This window comes from Oryctolagus cuniculus, chromosome 7 (genome assembly GCF_964237555.1).
Source record: "Oryctolagus cuniculus chromosome 7, mOryCun1.1, whole genome shotgun sequence".
Classification (NCBI taxonomy): domain Eukaryota; kingdom Metazoa; phylum Chordata; class Mammalia; order Lagomorpha; family Leporidae; genus Oryctolagus; species Oryctolagus cuniculus.
The window spans coordinates 132,304,389-132,328,762 of record NC_091438.1 but is presented as its reverse complement, the minus strand read 5'-3'; the positions used below and the strand labels follow the sequence as shown (position 1 = coordinate 132,328,762).

At 53.8% G+C, this 24,374-nt stretch overlaps 1 protein-coding gene across 2 annotated transcripts in view; it reads right to left on the bottom strand.

Moving 5' to 3' along the window:
• Positions 1-11,901: 11,901 nt before the first annotated feature.
• Positions 11,902-24,374, bottom strand: part of RIMS3 (regulating synaptic membrane exocytosis 3) — a 39,426-nt gene continuing 26,953 nt past the window's right edge. For both annotated transcript variants that reach the window (XM_051857905.2, XM_051857906.2), the window contains 4 exons: positions 21,115-21,227; positions 19,541-19,642; positions 19,076-19,215; positions 11,902-17,417 (listed from right to left, as the gene is read on the bottom strand). In XM_051857905.2, the coding sequence (XP_051713865.2) occupies positions 17,205-17,417; positions 19,076-19,215; positions 19,541-19,642; positions 21,115-21,227 (568 nt within the window). In that variant the 3' untranslated portion in view covers positions 11,902-17,204. The remainder of the gene's footprint in view (positions 17,418-19,075; positions 19,216-19,540; positions 19,643-21,114; positions 21,228-24,374) is intronic.

The following is a 24,374-nucleotide window of genomic DNA, read 5'->3' as shown; positions in this document are numbered from 1 at the left end:
GATCTAGCTGAGGGTTTGAGGAACTCTGGAAGAGATTTATTTATTTATTTATTTATTTTTTGACAGGCAGAGTGGACAGTGACAGAGAGACAGAGAGAAAGGTCTTCCTTTGCCGTTGGTTCACCCTCCAGTGGCCGCCGTGGCCAGCGCACTGCGCTGATCCGAAGGCAGGAGCCAGGTACTTCTCCTGGTCTCCCATGGGGTGCAGGGCCCAAGCACCTGGGCCATCCTCCACTGCACTCCCTGGCCACAGCAGAGAGCTGGCCTGGAAGAGGGGCAACCGGGACAGAATCCAGCGCCCCGACCGGGACTAGAACCCGGTGTGCCGGCGGCGCAGGCAGAGGATTAGCCTAGTGAGCCGCAGCGCCAGCCTGGAAGAGATTCTAAGACCATTTTCTTTGTTGACCCTCTTAGGGAGATCGGGCCCCTCTGGGATTTCACATCTGTTCTATCTTGTTGTGTCTCATTCTACATTGATTGTATCCTGTTGGCCACTTCAGGGTTTTTTGTTGTTGTTGTTGTTGTTGTTTTACGATTTATTTATTTATTTGAAAGTCAGAGTTACACAGAGAGAGGAGAGGCAGAGAGAGAGAGAGAGAGGTCTTCCATCCGCTGGTTCACTCCCCAGATGGCCACAACGGACAGAGCTGCACTGATCCGAAGCCAGGAGCCAGGAACTTCTTCCGGGTCTCCCACATGGGTGCAGGGGCCCAAGGACTTGGGCCATCTTCTACTGCTTTCCCAGGCCGCAGAAGAGAGCTGGATTGGAAGAGGAGCAGCTGGGACTAGAACCAGCGCCCATATGGGATGCCGGCACTTCAGGCCAGGGCGTTAACCCTCTGCGCCACAGCGCCTGCCCCAAACCTTCAGTTTTAACAACTCCCTTCACTTTGGATAGCGTACTCAAAATCACCAAATCACCCAGGGATTCTGTTTCACTAAGTAGCCTACCACCTGCTCTCCAAGACATGCCTGAAGTTGCAGAGTTTGCATTCACTTTCTCTCTCTCTCTCTTTTTTTTTTTTTTAAGATTTATTTTATTTATTTGAAAGACAGAGTTACAGAGAGAGGTAGAGACAGAGAGAGAGGTCTTCCATCTGCTAGTTCACTCCCCAGATGGATGCAACGGTCGGAGCTGCGCCTATCCGAAGCCAGGAGCTTCCTCCGGGTCTCCTATGCGGGTGCAGGGGCCCAAGGACTTGGACCATCCTCCACTGCTTTCCTAGGCCATAGCAGAGAGCTGGATCAGAAGAGGAACAGCCGGGACTAGAACTAATGCCCATATTGGATGCCGGCGCTTCAGGCCAGGGCTTTAACCCACTGCACAGCGCCGGCCCCTGCATTCACTTTCTTTCTCACTGCTCACTTAGTGGCAGTGTAACCTCAGGCAGGTTAACTTTTCTGTGCCTCATTTCCTTATCTGAGTAATGGGCTCAAGAAGGGACTTAACTCACACAATAGTCTTAAGGATTAAATGAGTTGACACCAGCAAAACACTTAGAACAGAACCTGACGTCTGGGCAGCTGGCAATCAGCAGGCGTGAGCTGTTCTTATTACTTTCTCCTCTTTCGTAAAGCAGCAGCAGCTCACTTCACTCTTGTTTGATGACTTTGCCGTGGATTTTACTGAGAGAATAAGAGAGCCAGGTGGCCAGCACTGTGGTGTGTCAGGTAAAGCCGTAGCCTGTAGTGCCGGCATCCCTTATGGGCACTGGTTCGAGTCCCGGTTGCTCCACTTCTGGTCTATCTCTCTGCTATGGAGGATGGCCCAAGTCTTTGGGCCCTGCACCTGCATGGGAGACCCGGAGGATGCTCCTAGCTCTCTTTCTCTCTGCCTCTGCCTCTCTGTAATTCTGCCTTTCAAATAAATAAATAAATCTTGTGTGTGTGTGTGTGTGTGTGTGAGAGAGAGAGAGAGAGAGAGAGAGAGAGAGATGCGTCTGTACCTAATTCTTCCTATCCTTTGCCCATGAAAGTGTCTTGGTCAACTCCTCCACCTGGCCTGTGCTCAGGGCTCTATCCTGTTCATCTTCCAGGATTTCCCTCATTTTACTCTTTCCAGAATGATTAATCCCTCTGCCCTGTCCCCTAGCAGCATGGAGACATCTTTTAAAACAAGAGCAAAGAAGCCAGACTCTTCTTCAACCCTACAATTCTCGTCAGCGCTGAGATACAGGGTGGGAGCACACAAGAGAGCTTCATATCTCCCTTGTGGGATTGCTGGGGGCGAAGTTTTCTAATAAATGATGTCAAGTCCTAAGCATAGACCTGGCTTAGAGCAAGCACATAAGTGTTGGCTATTACAGTCAGCCCTCCATGTCTAGGTTTCCACATTTAAGGAGTCAACCAGCCTTGGACCAAAAATACTCAGAAAAAATGCATCTATACTGAACATGTACACACATTTCTCCTGTTGATATTCCCTAAGCAATACAGTACAGCTACTTACATAGCATTTACACTGTTAGGTATTGTGAGTAATTTGGAGGTGACTTAAAATATAAGGGAGGATGTGTATAGGTTACACACAAACTTGGCTATATTGTATATATGGGACTTGAATATCTAAAGATTTGGGTTTTCAGAAAGGAGTCCTAGAACAAAGGCCTCCTTGGATGCCAGGGAACAACTACATTAGCATTGTTGTTGCTGCTGTTATTATAAATTTTCATTTCTGTGCTTGCTGAAAGGGATTGGACCTTCTTAAAGAGATATTTTAGGCAACAAGTATGGACTTAATTTAAGCTACAGTCACACCAGGCTGGTGTTGTGGCATAACAGGTAACAGTTTATTTATTTCTTTATTTGAAATGCTGAATTACAGAGAGAGAGGGAGAGACAGAGAGAGAGAGATCTTCCATCTCCTGGTTCACTCCCCAGATGGCCCTGTCAGGACCAGACCAAAGCCAGGAGCTTCAAACTGGTCTCCCACATGGGTAGGAGGGGCCCAAACACTTGGGCCACCTTCCACAGCTTTTGCAAGCTCATGAGCAGGAAGTTGGATCAAAAGTGGAGCAGCCAGGACTTAAACAGCACCTGTAAGGGATGCTGGCATCACAGGCAGCAGCTTAACCCACTATACCAGAATGCTGGTCCTGAAGATTAATTTCTTTATCTGAAAGGCAGAGCCACAGAATAGAGACACAGACAGAGAAGTCTTCCATCTGCTGGTTCACTCCCCTAATGCCCTTAGGTTCACTCCCCTAATACCCTTAGGTTTACTCCCCTAATGCCCTTAGGTTCACTCCCCTAATGCCCTTAGGTTCCTTCCCCTAATGCCCTTAACAGCCAGGACTGGGCCAAAGCCATAGCCAGGAATCTGGACTCAATCTGGGTCTCCCACATGGATGGCAGAGAAACAAGTATTCAAGCCATCATCTGCCTCCCAGAATGTGTATTGGCAGGAAGCTGAATCAAAAGCATTGTAGCTGGGCCAGTGCTGTGACAACAGGTTAAGCAGCTGCCTGCAGTGCCAGCATCCCATATGGGCACTGGTTCGAGTCCCAGCTGCTCTACTTCTGATCCAGCTCCCTGCTAATGTGCCTGGGAAAGCAGCAGAAGATGGCCCAAGTGCACTCTCACATGGGTAGCAGGAACCCAACTACTTGATCTGTCATACGCTGCTTTGCAGGATACGTGCTGGAAGGAAGTTGGAATCTGGAGAATTGGGATTCTAATCCAGGCATTCCGATATGGGATGCAGGCATCCCAAGCAGTATCTTAACCACTCGACCAAACACCAGCCCTTTGTTGAGATGATTTGTTTAATTTCTATTTTTAAATTTATTTTCATCCAGTTGAAGAAGCAAAGTAGTCACAGAGAGATTATACAGAGTAGTCACAGAAATCTTCCATCTGCTGGGTCACTCCCCAAAATACCTGCAACAGTCCAGGCTGAAGCCAGGACCCCAGAGTTCCATCCAGGTCTCCCACATGAGTGGCAGGGCCCTAAGCACTCGAGCCGTCATCTGATGCCTTCCAAGATGCCTTAGCAGGAAACCGAATTGGAAGCAAAGCAGCTGGAACTCGAAGCAGCATGCCAATGGGATGCCTGTGTTGCAAACAGCAGCTTAACCAGCTGCACACAGTGCCAGGCCCTCATTGTAATTTTGCCTTGCATTTCCTGATATACTGAGCATCTCTTCATGGGTTTATTAGCCTTTTGAATATCTCCTTTAGAGGGAGGTCTATTCAAGTGTTTTGTCTTTTTAAATTTTTAAATTGTTTTGTTTCTTTGTTGTTCAATTTCAGCTCACTATATAACGTGGATCTTAATGCCTTATCATACATAGTATTTGCAAATATTTTTGCCCATTCCACACACTGCCTTTCTACTCTGTTGATAATTCTTTTAGTGCATAAAACTTTTTAAATTTTGATGAAGTTCAATTTGTCTATTTTTCTGTTTATTGCTTATGCCTTTGGTGTCGTATTCATGAACTCTTGGCCAAACCCCAGTGTCCTGAAGATCCTTCCCTGTGTATTCCTCTAAGAGTTTTACAGTGCTGGGCCTTTGACCCTTTCTGAGTTAATTTGTATATGTGCTGTTGCAGAAGGAGCCACCGTTTCAGCCCCATTTGTTGGAAAGTCCTTTCTCCACTGAATGGAGGAAGGCTTGTTTCTGGGCTCTCTCCCCTGGGGTTCTGACAGTCCATGCTCCTAGTCTCCTCCTGCCGTTGGGCTCCTCACTTCCTGCTTCCTTTGTGGGTTCCTCTTGGTCTGTCCTGGGCCATGGATGCTGTTGCTTGGCCCTAGGTGCTATCATTTCTCATGCAGCATGCTTTTGAGGGTTTTATTTCTGCATATGCCTCTCAAGTCTCTCTCCTGAGCTTGCAGCTCAGGACCCCAAAGGCTAACTGATGTCCTACAAAGCACGCGACTCTAATAAGTCATGAGCAGGACCCTTCACCTTCTCAGCCCTTCTCCCCTCAAACAGACCTGCTCCTCCACTCTCTCCCCGTCCATCTTGTTTCCTAAGCCGGAAACTTGGGTTTTAGGCTGGACTTTTCTCTGTTCTTCACTTCCACGTCGAATAAGTCGGCACATCCTGCCAGCTCTACCTTCTGCTTGGTCTCACATTGTCCCTTTCATGCTGCTGACTGGTTCAGATGAGGTCACTCTACAGCCTTTCTCTCCTGACGTGGAGCTACTGCTTCTTCCCCGAGCTCCTGCCTCCTCCTTTCACATATTCCGCACACCGGAGCCAGCGTGGTTCTCAGCACGTCTTTCTCCTTAAGAGCTTCCGTGGAGTGACGGCAGTTCTCTCAAAGGGAGCTTACGGAGGGGACTGCTGCTCCGACCTCGGCTCCTAAAACTCCACTCCTCATGAATTTGTCAACTCAGCCAAAACCTCCACCACTCCGTCCTGTCAAGTCTTGTGCAGCGTTAGTTCTTCCCACTGGCTTTGTCAATGAACTCAGCGAATTCCCATTCTTATACCTGTCAGCTGAGAAGTCTCTTTCTCTTTCCTGACCCCCCAGCTCTGGTGTGGGAACCCCCTGTGCTCCTCCGTAGCACCCAGTGCTTACCCTGTCAGAACGGATCACACACACATACACACATGTACACGCACACTTATGGGCTCATTTTTTTAACATGCAACTTAATATCTTTATTTTTTTCTTGAAATGGAGGTAATACCCCTGCTCTGTGAACTTCTAATGAGACAAGGATGAGAACCATGTGGGAGCGTCCATGCAATCAGTAGGAGGGTACTGTCAACCCTCCTTAACCCCTCCACCCGCTCCAGAATTCCTTAGCCCCAGGCCTGGGTTTGAGTTCAATGTTTTCTTGTTGAGGAGGTCAGCATTAGTGTTTTCTTCACGTTCACTCTCTCTCCTATGCCTCTGCAGTGGGTTTCCCCCAGTGGGAAATGTCCACACAGGGACAGCAGGTGCCTTTGAAGGCTACTTCTGGGATGACAGGGGAGTGGTCTCCTTTGCCTGGTTCCCCCCCCCCCCTTCCCTGCAGAGCTTACTCCTCTGACCACTGCTCGGCAGCCTGGCATTGTTTTTGTGGGCTCTGTGCAAACTGCATCCAATGGGTGGGTGATTGTAGACAGCCCTCTAGGCCTGAGATGGAGAGAGGTGTACTGGAGGATTTCAGAGGTGTCTTCCAACTCAAGATGCCCTAAAATCCTGGACTCTGACCAGAATCTAAGTCATAATGGAACCAAGAGAAGAAAGAATGCAGAACCCTGAACCCGTCAACCAGAGCTTCACTGCTCCGCTGAGAGCCATGCAGAAGAAGCTGGCTCGCCTTGTTCCCGCTCACCTTCTTCATTCCGCTTCTCCTGTGGCTCCGGCTGGGCCTTCGGCTCCCTCCCTTCCTCCCATCCTGCCTGATGTCCCTCTGACTTCTCGGCCTCTTCGCCCTGGGCCTGCCTTCATCACCAGTCGCTCAGACCCACCCGGTCCTCCTCCCACTTCCTGTCCCAACCATCTCCCGCCTCTTCCCACCCTCCCGACTGCACGTCTCCCCACCTGGGTCACCTCCACCCTCGCCCGTCCCCCCGCCTACCTTCCCCCTCCCCCTCTCCCTTCCATCCGACGCCCTTTCCGACTTGCTCCTCTCTTTTCCCACTCACCTCCCTGTGCCCCTCCCCCCTCTCCTCATCCCACTTCTTCCCCTGGCTGTATGGACCTTGGGCCCAGATAGGCTGTCCCTGTTCCTGCAAGGACACCCACCCCAGCCAGCTTCCACCACGACTGACGATTGCCACATTCAGTCATGGCGTCCCATGTCCCTACCTGTGAGTCACCCAGGACATTCCAGAGCTCCTGGTGACCTGATGGACATGGTGCACACTGGATGGTGACCAGCAAGCATACAACCCAGAGGGCCACCTCCCTCAGGTAAGGACCTTTTTACCAATATTGGGTTGTCAGCCGCCAACATGTTTTTGTTTTCTTACTAAGTTTAGCGTGTGCCTCCATTCCCACCCCTTACATCAGATGTTATCAGAATGGGCACCGTTTCTAGTCCTGGCTGCTCCTCTTCCACTCTAGCTCTCTACTATAACCTGGGAAAGCAGTAGAAGATGGCTCAAGTCCTTGGGTCACTGCACCCATGTGGAGGACCTGGAGGAAGCTCCTGACTCCTGACTTCAGATCAGCTCAGCTCCAGCCATTGTGGCCATTTGGGGGAGTGGAACAGTGGATGGAAGACCTCTCTGTATATATATCTACCTCTCTTTGTAACTCTGTCTTTCAAATAAATAAAAAATAAATCTAAAAAAACTGTTAATGAAGATTCCGTTGTTTTTCCATAGGAGATTCCATTGGGAGTAAGACACAGAAAAACTACAAGTGGACTCTGAATTCTGATTATCCCTGTTAATCTCATTGCATCAGATGTAGAGAGCCTTACGCACACACAGACACCACCGCACACAACATTCGCGGACACCATAACCCTGATCAGCCATGGAAGTGGGTGGCAGCTTTAGCCTGGTGATGATGTGGATGGAACGCTCCTACCGAGTTATGGTTTATCCCTGCCTATTTTATTAATTTCATTTTGTTATTTTATTTTATATTATTTTAAAGGCAAAGAGAGAAGAGCGACAAACAGAAAACTGCCATGTGCTGGTTTACTCCCCCAAATGCCCTTAATGGCTGGAGCTGGGCCAGGCCAGAAGCCAGGAGCTGGGGGGTCTTACGTGGATAACAGGGACCCAACAGCTTGCACTCTCACCTGCGGCTTCCCAGTGCACATTAGCAAGAGCTGGATTTCAATATGGGATGCCTGTGTTACAGGTGGCAGCTTAACCCACTGTGCCACAATGCCGGCCTCCCAAGTAAGGTCTTAACCACTACGCATACACCCTCCTCCTCCCTGCCTTCTTATATAGCCCAAACAAAATGATTTAGATCTGCTTGTTTACTTCCATATCATATTTATCGGTTGAGATCATTTAGTCATGTATACATGTAATCTTGGGACAAGGAAACGTTTTTAACCTCAGGAGCAGAGGAGTGAGCTAAATATACCCCTCAGTTCGCAGCTTGCTCTGGTCATTCCCTGGGCAAGGCCCCTCTCCTGCTGTTTTTTCTTTTTCTTTTTTTTTTTTCTCAATAGCATACCCATTTCCCACTTTCACTCCCCTCATAATACTCCCCCTTAAAACATGTTGATGTGTGCACGTGTGTTCTTGTAAAATGCAGTGTTATTGTGAGGACTGTGTTTTGAATTGTTGTCCACAACATTGTGTTGTAGACTTTATTATGTTTTCTACCTTTCCACCCAGTGTTCTATGGTGAAGATCTGTCTCTGTGAGTATAGTGGTCATCTGTGTTTCTATTCTGCACTGTAGGTTTGGTATCTCTTCCACATCACACTCATCCATTTCCCCAGTGACAGACGGACAACCAGACTGTCTCTCTCTCCACTATGATGAACTTCCTAATTGGCTGAGGGTATTTAGTTGTTGTTGTAAATGAGTACTGAATTTGTTCAAATTATTTTTATGCATTTTTAGACAATTATATGGTTTTCTCCTTGTCTTATTATTCTTTGTTTCTTTTCTAGCCTTTTCTCACCTTGTTTTGGATCCTTTATTTTCAGTATTGTACCTTATCTTCATTAGTTTATTAGCTAATTTAAATTTTTTTTTATTTCTAGTGTTTATACACTCTGTGTCTTATTTAGCTCTTTCTTTATTTCCTTGAGAATGAGAGAGATGCCTGCAATGGCTGGGGCTGAGTCAGACCAAAGCCAAGAGCTGAAAACAATCCATATCTCCCACATGAGTGGCAGGGACCCAACTATTTGAACCATCACTCTCTGCTTCCCAGGGTGCACATGAACAGGAAGCTGCAGTTGGGAACAGAACCCAGACTCAAACCCAGGCATTCGGATGTGGGATGCAGGCATCCTAACTGGTATCTTAATCTCTATGCCCAACACCTACCCATTCTCCATGCATCTGTAATCACAGTCTACCTTCAAATAATATTGTGCTACATCTAGTATAATGAAAAATGTACACAATACCTTCCATTTTTCCTGTAGTATCTCGTTATGGTTTTGATTTGCATTTCCTGATGGCTAATAAATATCTTTTTATGTGCTTATTGCTCATCTGTATACCTTTGGAGAAATGTCAATTCAAAGCCTTTGCCTATTTGTTTAAAAATTCTATGTATTCATTTGAGAGGCAGATAGAAACACAGAGAAAAACAGAAAGTTCCTGTCTGCTGATTCATTCTGCAAATGCCATGATGGCTAGGGCTGGGCCAGTCTGAAACCAGGAGCCAGGAGCTCAACCCAGGTTTCCTACATGGGTGGCAGGGACCCAGCTATTTGGACTATCACCTGCTGCCTTGCAGGGTGCATGTTAGCAGGAAGCTTGAGTCAGGAGTGGAGCTGGGACTGGAACCCAGGAACTCTGATACGGCAGACAGGCACCCAAGCAGCATCCTTCCACTACATCAAATCCCCGCCCCTGCCCATTTTTAAATTGAGTTGTTTATGATTGAGTTGTAAGAGTTCTTTATGGAGGCCACAGGGGAGAATCTGCTTCCTTGCCTTGTAGCTCCTAGAGGCTTCCCACATTCCTTAGCTCATGCCCATCCCTGACTTGTCCTCAAAGCCACATCGGTCTGACCAGTCTTGTGCAATCACATGGCCCTCTGAGCACACTCCTAAAGACCCACGGCATTAGACTGGATCTTATCTCAGTGCCCCAGTAATATCCCTGATAAAACCCAGATACCCCTCATGTCTATCTCTTTTGCCATGTAAGTTCATTATCCACAAGTTTGGGATCAGAATGTGGCCGTCTTCAGGGGGACGTTATTCTGCCGACCATCCCATCACCATAAATAATGCTTCAATAGACATCCTTCTATGTATCCCTTTAGTGGACCTCTATGCATATTTCGTGGCCTTGGAGTCTGCATATAATTAGAACAGGTCGCGTTAGATTGTACTCTAAAATGGCTCCATCAATCTACTTCTCTACAGCAGAATCTGAGGTCCCTTTACCTCCATGTCCCTACCATTATTTGACAATGTCCAACTTGGTCATTTGTGCCCATCTCTTATGGGTATAAAGTGATGTCTCATGATTGATTTAATTTGCATATTAATAATAATTAAAAGTTCTTCCTTGCCCTTAGTTCACAAAAATATTTCTCTTACATTTTCATTACATTATTAACTTTACATTTTACTTTTCAATTTTGAGTTTATTAAACCACGTAAGGCTTTGTATCTTGGTTTATGTAGGGATATTTTTAAAATTTTTAAGATTTATTTAAGAGGGAGGGAGGGGGAGAGAGAGAAATCTGTCATCCACTGGCTCACTCCTCAAATGCCTGCAACAGCTGGGGCTGGGCTAGGCCGAAGCCGAGAGCCCAGAACTCCATCTGGGTCTCCCACGTGTGTGGCAGGGGCCCAAACCAAGCACTTGGGCCATCATCCACTGCCTCCTCAAGATGTGTTAACAGGAAGCTGGATCTCAAGTGGAGTAGCCAGGGCTTGTATCATGGTTCAACAGGTTAAGCCACCACAGCGTAATGGGACAAGCTACCACCTGAGACACCAGCATCCCATATGAGCCCCAGCTGGTCTCCTGGCTGCTCTGCTGACAATCCAGCTCCCTGCTAATGGGAGATGACCTACGTACTAGGGCCCTTGCCCCTCACATGGGACACCAGGATAGAGTTCTAAGCTCCTGGCTTAAGCCTGGCTCAGCCTCAGCCAATGCAGTCAACTGGGGAGTGAATAAGCAGATGGAAGATTCATTCTCTCTCTCTTTTTTATTTATTTATTTGAAAGGCAGAGTTACACAGAGAGAGAAGGAGAGGCAGAGAGAGAGAGAAAGAGAGAGAAAGGTCTTCCATCCGCTGGTCCACTCCCCAATTGGCCACAATGGCTGGAGCTGTGCTGATCCGAAGTCAGGAGTCAGGAGCTTCTTCCAGGTCTCCCATGCAGGAGCAATTGGGCCATCTTCTACTGCTTTCCCAGGCCATAGCAGAGAGCTGGATCGAAAGTGGAGCAGCCAGGACTTGAACCGGCGCCCACATGGGATGCTGGCACTGCAGGCGGTGGCTTTACCCACTACGCCACAGCGCCGGCCCCAGATAAATAAATCTTTAAAAAAAAAAATGCTGCTTGGGATGGCCACATCCCATATTGGAGTGCCTGGGTCTGAGCTCTGGCTGCACTCCCAATTCCACCTTCCTGCCAATGAACAGCAGGTTGGAAGCAGTGGCCTTAGCCCCATCTTACCTTCCCCTCCACCTGGGCATCCCTTGTAGAGTCAGAGGGAACCAAAGGATTTGGGGGCCTGGAGCAGGGACTATGGGAAGGGAGAGCTGGGCAGCTGCCTCGAGTAGTCAGATCCCACGGCCTTGGCACAGTCCTCAGGCAATAGAGTTTCCCGGATAGGGGTCAGAGGCCCAGGTCATATCTGCTGTGCCTTTTTCTCTTTAAGACTTATTTAGTTATTTAAAAGAACCACAGAGAGAGGATAAAGAGAAAGAGAGAGGGAGAGGGAGGGAAGGAGAGAGAGAGAGAGAGAGAGAGAGAGAGAGAGAGAGAATCTTTCCACTGGTTCACTCCCTAGATGGCTGCAATGGCCAGGAAATGGGTCAGGCTGAAGCCAGGAGCCAGAAGCTTCATCCATGTCTCCCATATATATGACAGGGGCCCAAACTACACTTGGGCTGTCCTCCACTGCTTTTCCCAGGTCATTAGCAGCTGGAACACGAGCCAGCACCCACATGGGATGCCGGCGCCACAGGCAGCAGCTTTACTCACCATGCCACAGCGTCAGCCCCATGTTGTGCCTTTTCTCCCCTGCCTCTTGGCCAAAGCATCCTCCTTTGGGTCACTTAGAACCCTATTTTTTCTCTCCCAGGACTAAGAACCCTCTAGAGAATGAAAACACAGGGGACCATTTTCAAACTGACTTTAATCATTTTTTTGCTGCCCAAATACTGTACATGCAGAAGCCATGTGAAGAATTTTCTCCTCGAAGGAATTGGCAAGAACGTTGTACAAAACAGCCGGCAGTCCCTCCCAGCTGTGCACCTGCCACCCAGGAACCACAGAAAGATGCTGCACATAGAAAATGTAGAGGGCACGGATAGAAAAGGCTAATTGCTTCTTATCTAAACAGTGTGCTTGTCAGCCAATATCAGCGATCTCTGTCTTTGCAGGATGCATTTGGAAATTCTGAACAAGGGGTTCCTGCCTCCCGTGAGCTGCCACGCTAAGGAGCGGATAGAACCATCAAGTCTGCTTTCCCTATGGAAACAGCCACTCTGCCTTCCGAGACGGTGCTGGTAAAAGACCTTCTGCAGGGACGAGTGGTTTTGAGAAGCAAAATACTTGGAAGGGGCAGGAGTTCCCTCTCGCCTGCGGTCTTCAGCCCACCCACTGGAGTCATCTACATTAGAAATGAGGAACCGCACGCACGCTCACTCGGAAAGCAGCTGAAGTTGTGACAATCACTTCAGCACCTTGAAAACTGTCCATTGTACCCTTAATTACTTCTCACAAGAATAAAGGAGGGGAACAAACCACAACAAGGTGAAAGCCGGGTCTGTTAGGATTCCTAGAGTTCCCGTCTGCAGCAGCAGCTGGGCACGAGCAGACGTGGACCTGTGCCCGCTGGGGCCCCGGGGGAGCTGGGCGTCAGCTACACCAGGCTCACCACCTCAGCAGCCCCGCAGCAAAGACTCCGAGAGCCTGGAGGGGACCACGGGGCAACGAGCTAATGGTCAGGTGTTGCAGGTGAGCGAAGAGACTTGCAGCAGGTCCCACGAGTCCCTGTAGAAAGCTGTCCAGGTCGGTGGTTAATGGGACAGACGCGCCATTGGCCCTGGAATTCTCAGGCCCCATTTCTGTTTGCCAAGCTGTCTGGAACCCAGTCCCAGGGTTTGATGTGAACTCACAGAGGCCCAAGGCCCTGCCTTTCTGAGCAAGTTCCCAACCAGAGCCCCGGAAGATTTTCCTGGAGCAGTAACACTCATGGCCCAAACCAGTCGAGGCGCCCAAGAGAATGCAGGCTTCCCTCACAGGCACAGCCTGCTCGGAGCAGAGGAACCCAAGCTCGGGGTGGGGTGGGGGAGGGGGTGCTTTGCTACATGGAAAGATTAAGCCCTTTGTCAGAGAACCAGGCCCCCCCACTGGCCATGCCAGCATCTGAGCCACACGTGTGCAGCTCGGCCAGCAGGGCCGGTGCCCGGGGAGGCCGAGTCACTCTCTTTGGCATCACTGACATTGCGCTGAGATGCTCAGGCACTCTTTCAAAATAACCCTTTCCCAGGCAGACCAGGCCAGCCCAGCCCCCCATCAGGCTGGGCCCGATGGCAGGGGGCTCCCCCGTTCTCCAGTCATGATTGCTTTGCCCCCCCCCCCCCCCCCGTCTCTTCTGAGCGAGAAGCAGACTGGAGGGAGAAAGCAGGGGGCGAGTCTACATTTCCATCTCTTCCCTGATCACTCAGTGAGAGACGATCCAGTAGAGGAAGCAGCACGTTAAAGAACCTCGGTACGTGTCAGGATATCGGAGAGGAAAACTCGGAGGAGGGGGAGAGGAAGGTGGGAGGAGGCAGGCTCCCCGCAGCCACTGCAGAAACAGCGCTGGCCGACCTCCGGGCCCTGAACGAAGTGCCACCGCTCCCCACCCGGCGGACAGCAACTCGACTACGGCGGCGGCAAAAGGCAGCAATCTCACGCACAGGGTTTGCACAGTGTGGGAGCAATCGGAGAGACACAGAGGAGCAGCCGTCCCGAAGCCGTGCTGCCTTCTGGGCCCAGGATGCGTGGGGAGTATGAGGTATCAGGAGCTCAGAAGCCCAGGGGAAGAGGGCGCTGCAGCTCCCGGCCGCAGGGTGTGGAGGAAGGACGCCGGGCACGCGTCAGGGCTCCTGGTAACGCAGTCTGAGGTTGTGCTACATTTCATTTCCAAAGAAGTGCCCGTGGAGGACTCAGTTGTCTTTAAAAAGAGGCTTCCACTCTCCTCAGGGCTGGCAGTGGAGGAGAGCTCGGGTCGCTTCCCTGTGAGGGTCACAGCCCTGGGGAGAGTTGGCTGGACTTTAGTGCTGCAGCCGCAGGCAGTGGTGCCACGAGTGAGCGGGGAGCTCCCCTAGGCTTGCGCTGCCCCGTGGATGCTGGCATTGTCTGGGACTCGCTGGGCCTCCAGAGCCTCCCGTGTGCTCTGTTCCTGGCGGAACCAGGTGGTGGAGGAGACCGAGTGGGGAGTCCTTTCGGAGATGGAGCTTCCCTGGAGGATCCAGTCACCCTTATCAGACCCAGACGTGGCCCCCTCCGCTGCAGCCTGGTTCCTACCTAAGGCCCATGGCCGGCTTCCCCGTAGGGAAGGAGTCTGACAAAAGTGGCGCAAACCAAACAGCACAGAACTGTGCAGACAGACGTTCTGAGTCACCCATCCCGGCCTGCTGTGGCCCAGCTCACTGCCAGGCCACTCTGGTCTCTGTCGCATCCCCGGGGAGTCCTGCCTGACCAGAACAGAGGGGAGGCCACAGACCCCCATCCGGCAGCCTCCACCTGGGTCCATCTGGGGCGAGGGGCGCTTGGAGCCGGGACACTGCACCTGGCAGTGAGTTGGACTCAGGGTAGGGGGAACCCTGGAGGATGGTTTCCTTCCTCCACCTCCCCCACCCCCACCATTCTCTCCACAAAGGGCAGATTCCCCTTGCCCCAACCCCAAGAAAGGTGCTCCCAGGATGCTGGGACACAGACCTGAGATCCAGCCACTCCCCAGCTCACATCCAGCAGCCTCTAACAACTTCCCTCTCGAGGGAAACCTGGGGGGAACCCAGGTTAAAAACAGTGATTCCCCAAGGCCAACTTGGAAGCAATGATCTTCCATGGGACTGCCCACCTCGTGGGCAGTTTGGATAGCTGGGGTTAGAGGCAAGCAGCCCATGTCCCCGGCACAGCAGACTCCTCCTTGGGCCGGAACTGGCCGTGCTAGCCTCCCCCAGAGGCTAGCCAGCTGCTCGTCCCTGCTGGCCATTCCCACCCTCTCCCACCGCCTTCCTGGACCCCTAGAGGAGGGAGGGTACCCAGAAACCCTGCATCCAGGGGGTGGCTGCAGGGTCTGGGTCTCGCCTGTGGGTCACTCAGAACCCCACCACTCCAAAGCGGTCAAATTCACACCACCCTCTGTGGCCGCACTAGAGGGGAGTCCAGCAGCAGCCGGGAGGAACATGCGGTTTTGAAAATTCCTTTCCATCTCCCCGCTAAGGGCAAAGGGTACAGAGCCCTTTGCCCCGTTTTCAGGAACACAAGAAATGTACGCATTACCCAGTCCAAGCAATGGACTAGGAGAACATTGCTGCCCCAAGAGGAAGCCCGTCCTGGCCACCGCCTCCCCATTCCCCGTGCCCAGGGTGGCTCCCTCCTCTGAGAAGACGAGAATGGAGGCTCGGGCCAGACAGGAGCCCAGGTGCAGGCTCTGTTCCCTTCCTTGCTGCCTCCTAAACACTCTGTGTGCAGGTGTGCTGGGGTCCTGGTGGCTTCCCCTGGTTTCCACGGGAGGGGGGTCCCAGGACTCTGGCTCCAGCCCCTTTGGACTGGTGGCCTGAGTGTCATGGAGCTGTCCCTCCTGTGCCCCTCCAGGTTCGCTTACAAACAGAGCCTAAGCCTTGAGGCCCGAGACCTCTCCACTGCTGCCCAGGGAGCTCTCCCTGCCTTGGGCATTTGCGTGGGAGCCGCGGCAGCATTTGGGGGGCAATGTCTGTGAAACAGGCTGAGAGACAGCCTTCCCCATGCCCTGACCACTCTACTGCCTCGTTCCTCCCTGCCACCCAGGAACCCGAGGCCGCTTTGTGTCTCTCCTGGGGGACCTCTCACCCTCTACCCCAGAGCCGAGATGGGAGAGGGACAGGGAGGGCATTCCTGAGCCAGTTTTCAGGTTCCCAGCATACATCTGCCAGGGTCCAGTCCAGGCACTGGTCCCCACCAATAGGGCCCAGCTGTCAAGTCGGGGTCACAGTGGCTGGGAGAAGCGTCAACAGGACGAGAGTGGGAAAGAGCAGAGGCAGAGGAGGGCCTGGCGCAGGCCAGGCTGCAGCGAAGGCAGGGGGCCGAGAGCACGAAGTATTGCTGTGCGGAGCTGGTGACTGCGGGGACGAGAGCCCGGGGCCAGGCTGCCCGTGGAGCCAGCAGTGGGCGCCAGACTGAGTCTGAGCCCCCACGCAGGGACCCAGGTTTGGACATGAGCAAAAAATAGAGCCCCGAAGGAACGAGAGCATGCAGCGAGTCCCCGAAAGTCGGGGAGGGCTGTCCACCCCGCCCCCTCCCTCCAGCCCACAGCCCTAGCCCCAGCGCCTCGGCGCAGGGATGGCCCTGGAGGGCTGAGAGCAGCCCATCTGGGGCCAAGCCCCTGAGCCCACTGCAGAGCCCCTTTGGCAGCGCTGGCAGGGAGGAGGCGGGGAGGTGGGCTGGGAAGAGCAAGCGCCCAGGTGAGCCCCTGGCGCCTCCCTCTGAGGATCTGGCCAGCAACGCTGGGAACCAAAACTCCATGTGCTCCGCTGGGAGGAGGAGGAGGCGGTGGCTCCTGCCCCCAGGAGGACCCTCTCTGAGCCCTGGGCTCCCCGGCCCCGGCCAGGGTGCTGGAAGGGCGTGCTACACGCACAGAGCGCTTTCCGCGGGCACAGCTGCCAAGCGGCCAGGGGCTGGGGCAGGTGCACAGGGGCCCCTCTGGGCCTCTGTGTGGCCAGCTGCAGTGGATGCTACATTCCTCAAGAAAGAGCAGCAGTGCTGGGAGAGGCAAAAGGTGGGACAAAAGACAAGACAGAAAACCAACCAGAGACCACCGAGAGGAGGCACAGGCACACGACCGGGCAGGCTCCACCAGGGGCCGTGTCCCGCACTTCAGCCCAGGAGACTCCTCGGGGTGAGTCGTGGCCACCCAACACTCTTCCGAGTTTCTCTTCAAGAAGATACAAAGAGACAAGAATTTCAGCCTGGGTACTCTCCTGGACCGACTGTGTACCCAGACGAATGAACAGATATGACATGGTCACATACACACATACAGACACACACACACACACAGACACACACACTACGGTGTCCACTGCCAGCTGGGGCGAGCCCAGGAGCCAACAGGCATGCAGCAGGGCAAGGGTCCAGAAAGACATGGAGATTATGTACAGGAGGGGAGGCGGGGCCCGTTGGCACCCCTTCCCCCACTGCCATCCTGGCCTCCTTTCCTGAGGTCCTTAGGAACACGAGGGACTGGTGGCACTCTCCAGGGAGGACTGGGACAGGCGCCTGGTGAGGGAGCCGAGTGTGGAGTCTGCCACGGAGGAGGTGGGGAAGAGTTTGTACCAGCCGGTGACCGCCGCACTCAGGTCCAGCTCGTCCAGCATGATCTGGGCCATGCCCATGAAGCACTTGTGGTCCATGCGGCCATAGTCGCCCCAGACGATCACCTGGCAGAAGGGAGGCAGAATGAGGAACTGAGCCACTTCCCTGGGCCCAGGAGCCTGCAGGCTTCACCAGGCTACAGATGGGACAGAGGGAACCAAACTCAGGCCGATCTGGGGCAACAGTTACTGAGGGGCCAGACTTGAGCCCAGAGACTCAAGGTGCATGATGTCAACTGTTGTAACACATCATGGAGGCGGGGCTGCTGTGCCCACACAGAGGACCGTGCAGTGCACAAAGGCAAGTTCACCATCGTAAAGATACACGAGAACTTGTAGCTGAGCTGGGATCTGACCGGGAGAACGTCCCGGCATCCCACGTAACAGCCTTCCCCAGGAAGGAGCCGGCCCTGCTGCTGGCCCGCCTGGTGCTCACGTGAGTCCCTTGCCCTCCCTGGGCCTCTCAGTGTTCCTCTCCACCCACTGCGAGAGGGGAAGAGATTTGCTCAGTGATTTTCAAACTTGTGTTTTCATTGCTGGGGCCTTTTCTAAGCTAGGGTGCTGAGGTTCAAGTTTACAACTCCAAGGGACCTTGCCGTGAACCTCCACAGGCCAGAGGAGCTGCCCTGGCAGGCCCTGGCTCTTACCTCTTCCTTGCTACCTATGGGGCCTCAGGCGAGGCCAACACTGTTAACCCTGGGTATCTATGTGCCAGGCATCCATACGTGCGACGTGTACACTCTTGGCCAACCCTCATCACATACGACCTGTCACTAGTGAGTGTCAAGCTGGAGTTTGAACCCAGGGGTTCGCCACTGTGCTTTATTCCCATATGACCTCAGGGTCTTCATCTGTGAAATGGGCACAATGATCCCTCCCCTCCAGGACTGCAGTGAAGTCAACACAGTGTGTGAAGGGGCTCTGCCACTCGGGTCACTGGGAGGACAGCCACCAGGATTCGGGCTCAGTTCAGCTCAGCTGGTCACCAGCTGACAGCTCAAGCGAGTGGCCTCATCTCTCTGAAACTTTCTCGGTTGCAAGGTGGAGAGAACAAGGTCACGTCTGGAAAGCAGCTAATGCACAGCCTGGTCCTGGATCGATGTGCAGTTAGCAGTGGTGCTAGGTAGCAGGAGAGGGCAGCCCTGCCTGCCAGCTGTGCCAGCTGTGCCAGCTGGGAAACGATCCTGCCACCCTCTGGGCCCTGCACTCCTTGAGAAGCAGCTGGGAGCAGAAACACCTCCCTGAGCCGTGGAAATAAGTGGGTGCTGGGGTTTGAGTGTGTCCCCCGAGGGTTCCTTTGTTGAAATCTGATCCCCAGCATGAGGTTCTACAAGAGTGGAAACCTAATGGACTCTGGGAGTTCAAGGTGAGGCCTTTGGGAGGTGACTGGAGTTAGATGACGTCATCAGGATGTGGCCCCTGGGACTGAATCCTGGCGGCCACAGACACACAGGTGCTCCCTGTCTCCAGCCATGGGATGCCTCGTGGTGTGTCGGGACTCTGCCGGCAAGACAGCTGACATTAGATGCAAACCCTTGAAGCCCCAGAACTATGGTTGGGATAAACCCCTTTTTCTTACAGTTAGCCAGCCTCAAGTGTTTTGTTACAGGAATGAGAAACGCACTCATACAACAGAGTGTGCACTAATGCCCCTGGCCTGGTGCTTGGTTCGGGCTAAGTCCTAAATGGCCCTGAGGGCCTGCCCGCTCACCCATCACACTCACCTGCAGCACCCTGCCTTGGGGCCCCTCATCAAAGAGCAGAGCCTGCTGGTACAGGGGGTCACAGGTCTTTTTGGCCATCTTTGTCTTCTTCTTGGCCAGGCAGGCTCCATTCTCAAGTAGGTAAGCCTTGACATACGTGGCTGCGGGATAAGGGAGAGCATGGTGAGCAGGGGTCAGGAGGGGCTGCCACGGCCTTCCAGGTCCCCCAAACTCCAGGTGACCCTGGAAGTGAGGAGTGCAAGGGAGCAAACGCTGCCTCCTCCAGTCGCCTGCCCCTGCCCTGCCCTGCCCCGCCCTGCCCCATCTGCTGGCCTTCCAGGCAGGCTATCACTCCACTGTCAATAATTCTGATTTAGGCCACTGGGGAGCTGAGAACCTGCTAGGCTCAGAGCTCAGCTGTGTACCCCTCCCTCCCCCAGAGGACCCCCCATCTCCAAAATTCTCCTCCCAGGCTCTTGGCCCCACCTGGAAGGGATTTGGAGCCTGGTTTGGGAGTCAGGCCCCGAGCTTCGATCACCTCCACCTCCAGTTGGCCACTCCGGTCTGTGATGCCGATGTGCACGTCTCCTGAAGAGAGAAGGGGGACAGTCCAGGCAGAGCCAGGCCAAGGGACAGGCCGGTCTGCAGAGGCTGCTGCCACACCCCTGGAGTGGGGACAGGTGTGGCAAACTGCACGTGCCCCAGGCTGCTCCCAGGCGACTGTGTCCAACCCACTGAGGGACCCTTGGTGTGGGCTGGGGGCATGACCCTCAAGGGCATGCTTAGGTCACCACAAATGGCGGCCAAACTCCCACGGATGGTGGCTCACTGGCAGCCTCTGCCTTGCTGGGCAGAAAAGGTAGGTCCGGGACAGAGCTTCCGGGGTCAGGCAGTGCCCCTGGGGCGGGGGGAGGCTCTGCTGTCCCTAACTTGTCCCTGCCACCTGCCCCAAATGTATGTGGGACAAATGTTGACAGAGAAGCAGTGCGACTGGCCAGAGAGCTTTGGGCCTGCCCAGGACAGGAGGCGCTGCCCTGGGGCGAGGGCCTGCGCACCCCTGGGCAATGGCGGCAGGGAAGGCCCCACACCTCCTGGCTGCCACGGCCTGAGAACTTGCAGTGCTCCCACAAAGCACAGCGCCCCGCTGCGGAAGTGCAGGCGTGGGGTCACGGCTGGCTATGCGATTTCTAGGCCCATTCTAAGGCTCGGGGTCCTTGCACGCCGCTGGTCACTTCATCCCTGCAAGGTGAGCGGGCACAAGCCTGTCCTCCCCAGTTTTGGACACGAGGGGGCGCAACACACAAGTGTTGGAGGCTGCCGGGGCGCCTTCGCCCGGGGCCAGCGGCTGGCTCCTCTCCCTGCCTCCCACCAGAGGCTATGTCCAGGACTGGAAGAAGCCGGCTCCCCGGGCGCTTCAGAGCCTGAAAGCAAGAACTGGGAATTGACCAAATCCGGCCCAGGAGCCAGGGGAGCGCCCTCTCCCGCCCAGGGTCCCCACGGACCTCTCTTCCAGCACGCAGGGGCTCCTGGGCGGTTACTTTCTAGAAGGCAGGCTCGGCTCGCAGCAGCTTGCTCTTTGGCTGTGAGGGTCCAAGGCGGGGAGCTGCGTGGGGACCCCCGGGGCAGATGCTGTTCAGGGCAGACTGGTAGAGAAGGGAGCGGCGCCCCGAGCCCCTTGGAGAGGGGAGGGCGGGTCTGAGCCGGACCTCAGCTAAGAGGCGCCACGCGCTGCTTGGGAGCAACAAGTTCAAGCCAGCACCGCTGTTAGGTTGCAGAACTGGCATTCTCATATTCCCATCTTACAGATAGGGAAACTGAGGTGCAAAGAGAGGGTGTGACTTGCCCACGTTCAGAGTCGGTGACAGAATGAGCTCCCTGGCGGCGGGTGCTGCACTGCCGCTGTTCTTACCGCAGCGTGGGGAGGAGTGTGCCGTGAACGCTGCCACGCAGGGAGGCGGTGGATGCTGCTCCTGTAACTCTCTGCCGCGACACCGGGGCCCTGGGCGCCCCTCCCGCCGGGCGGCTGCCCTTACCTCTCTCACCCTGCCCTGCAGACTCACCCATGGGTGGCGTTGCCAGCGTCTGCCGCCCCACAATCTGGGCTGGTCCCAGCCCATCCAGGAAGTCGCTGAATTGGCTTTCGGCCCCGAGCCGGGTGGTGGGGAAGATGAACCTGCAGGAGGGCAGAGAGGCGCGTGACCAGTGGTGCTCAGGCGACTGTGGGGTGCGGTCAGGGGACGAGGTCCGACGCAGGGACTCTGGGACTGGGGCCCTGGACCATCCCTCTGTGCCTCAGTTTCTCCCCTGCTGGTCTGAGCTCACTACTCAGGCATGGGACAAACAGAACTATTCATTCCTGCACATGGGAGAAAGCTATTTTGCTGTCCTTAGAGAAAAAGAAATTAATAATAATAAAACCCACAAGGCAAGGATTGCAGAGGTGACCCTTAAAAGGTGGGGCTTGCTGGACTGTGTCCTCCCTAGGGGACACCAGTGCCGAGACCCAGAGACAAAGGCCAGACAGTTCAACGCCTGGAGGAAGCTCCAAGAACTGAGGTTTGAGCTGACCATGAATTTGAGATCCCAGTCAGTCACATGAAGGGTGCCTAAAACAGCAGCTGAGACTGAAATAGCACAATTACGGGGCTGAGGTGAACGGCAGGTGAGGGTGGGCGGGGCCTGGGGATAGTGACAGGAAAGGCTGACAATGATTGAAAGCCGGCCAGGGGCCGACAACGCCAACAGCAGCTCCGCCTGCATTGCATCCTTCCATCCTTACCCACTCTGCGTGCTGGGAGCGAATGCCCAACGTGACACATGAGGAGGCAGAGACTGGGAGAGGTCAGCCATGTGTCTCGCCTGCAAAACAGAGACCATGCCCAGTCCCGAGGGGTATGGTGAGGACTGGGGCGCGGGATGCAGGGAGGGTTCTGGGCAAGCAGGAAACAACGCCTGGTGGTGGGGGTTGCTGCTGCTGCTGTCCTCAAGGGAGACTGCTGCTTTCCGATGTCCTCCTCGAGCCCAGGTGGTTTGGGTGTGGCCAGCAGAGAAAGGACATATGGGGGAGGTTTGCCCCAGCTCTGCTCAGGGCTACAAGGGACCAAACCAAGTCCTCAGGTCTCCTAGGATGGTGCACACTCCGGCTAGAGACAAAAGGCTGTCCAAGGAAGAAATCCCTGTTAGACGGGTTGGCATCGAGTTTCCCTTGGCCAAGGACAGGCAAGGAGGGAGGAAGAGGCCGAGTATGCTCTCCTCCACTAGGCCCAGCCTCTCTACCCAGGAATGGGCTTCAAGGCCCAGGCCACTTTTATTGGTCATGGTCCGCAATAATTTTTTTTTTTTTAAGATTTACTTATTTATTTGAGAGAGAGAGAAAGAAAGAGAGAAAGAGAAAGAGCACTTCCATCCATTGGTTCACTCCCCAGAAGGCCACAACAACCAGGGCTGGGCCAGGCCAAAGCCAGGAGCCAGGGGCTTCTTCCAGGTCTCCCATGTGGGTGCAGGGACCCAAGCACTTGGGCCATCCTCCACTGCCTTCCCAGGCCATTGCAAGGAGCTAGACTGGAAATAGAGCAGCTGAGACTGAAGCCTGTGCCATATGGGATGCCAGCATTGCAGGTGGTGGCTTGACCTGCTGCACCACAACAGCCAGCCCCAGACATCAGATTCTTAAGATGATGGGGTCTGAGAAAGGTAAGGAAACTTAAACTCATAAAGTCACAGAATGTTAGGAGTTGGTATGGATGGAGTGTAGGGATCGTGAACAAAGGTTAGAGTTGGGTGGCCTTCATTCAAATCCCAACTCCACTGTGGGTAATAGCTGTGACTCTGGGTAAGTTCTCCCTCCTCCCATGCCTCAGTCTCCCCACCTAGAATGTAGAGCAGCAGTGTCCACACCCCTCAGGGTGGCGGAAGCACTGAATGATCATGGCTCCAGCTCAGGTCTCAGCCAGGGAGCCCAGCATGGGAATCTCGGCTCTCAGGTGCGGGGTGAGGCCCTGTGCGGGGTGGGATGTAGCGAGTGCTGGTGACCTTCCGGATCCTGCGCTTCCGCCCTGAACACTCAACCAGCTGCAGATCCAAGATACACTTCAGAACAACCGGGTCTGTACCCAACACGTACTGGCCTTTTCTTCTTGTCACGGTTCCCTGAGCTGTTTACATTTCCTTCACTGGTGCTCGGTACTAGAAGTCAGCTAGGGATGATCTAAAGTCTGCAGGAAGGTGTGCATAGGTTATAAGCATATACTTTGCCATTTTGAAGGAAGAAACTTGAGCCTTTGAGGACTTTTGTATCCTCGTGGGGTCCTGGAGGCAATCCTGGCAGACCCTGGGGTCAGCTGGATGGGAGTGGGATGCACGATCACTGGATATTTTTTTTTAATTTAATTTTTTTTGACAGGCAGAGTGGACAGTGAGAGAGAGAGAGAGACAGGGAGAAAGGTCTTCCTTTGCCGTTGGTTCACCCTCCAATGGCCGCCGCGGCTGGCGAGCTGTGGCCGGCGCACCGCACTGATCCGATGGCAGGAGCCAGGTGCTTCTCCTGGTCTCCCATGGGGTGCAGGGCCCAAGCACTTGGGCCATCCTCCACTGCACACCCAGGCCACAGCAGAGAGCTGGCCTGGAAGAGGGGCAACCGGGACAGAATCCGGCGCCCCGACCGGGACTATAACCTGGTGTGCCGGTGCCGCTAGGCGGAGGATTAGCCTAGTGAGCCGTGGCGCCGGCAATCACTGGATCTTAAGTAAGGGAGTCACAGAACCTTGGGACTAGAGGTTGTGGGGTCTTGATGACACTGAAGCAGAAAATCGTAGTTGCAAACCACAATCTCATAGATTTAGAGATCTGGAGGAATCTCCCACTAGTGACTTTCAAATCTTTTGCTGCAGCTCTTGTGTAAGAAGTCCTAACACCATATCCCAGTTACAGACCTGTGTGCAGCTAGACATAGAAACACTGAAACAGGGCTGGCAGTGTGGTGCAGTGGGTTAAGTCGCTGTGTGAGACCCTGGCATCCCCTATCCGAGTGCCAGTTCAAGTCCCGGCTACTCTGTTTCCCATCCAGCTGCCTGCCGTGTGCCTGGGAAGGCAGCGGAAGATGGCTCAAGTATTTGGGCCCCTGCCACTCACGTGGGAGACCTGGATGGAGTTCTGGGCTCCTGACTGCAGCCTGGGCCAGTCCCAGCCATCGCAGACATTTGGAGAGTGAACCCACAGATGGAAGATCTCTCTGTCTCTGTCTCCCTCCTCCCCCCACCGTCACTCTGCCTTTCAATTAAATAAGGCTTTTAAAAAACTGAAATCCAAGTTCGCAAGGGGC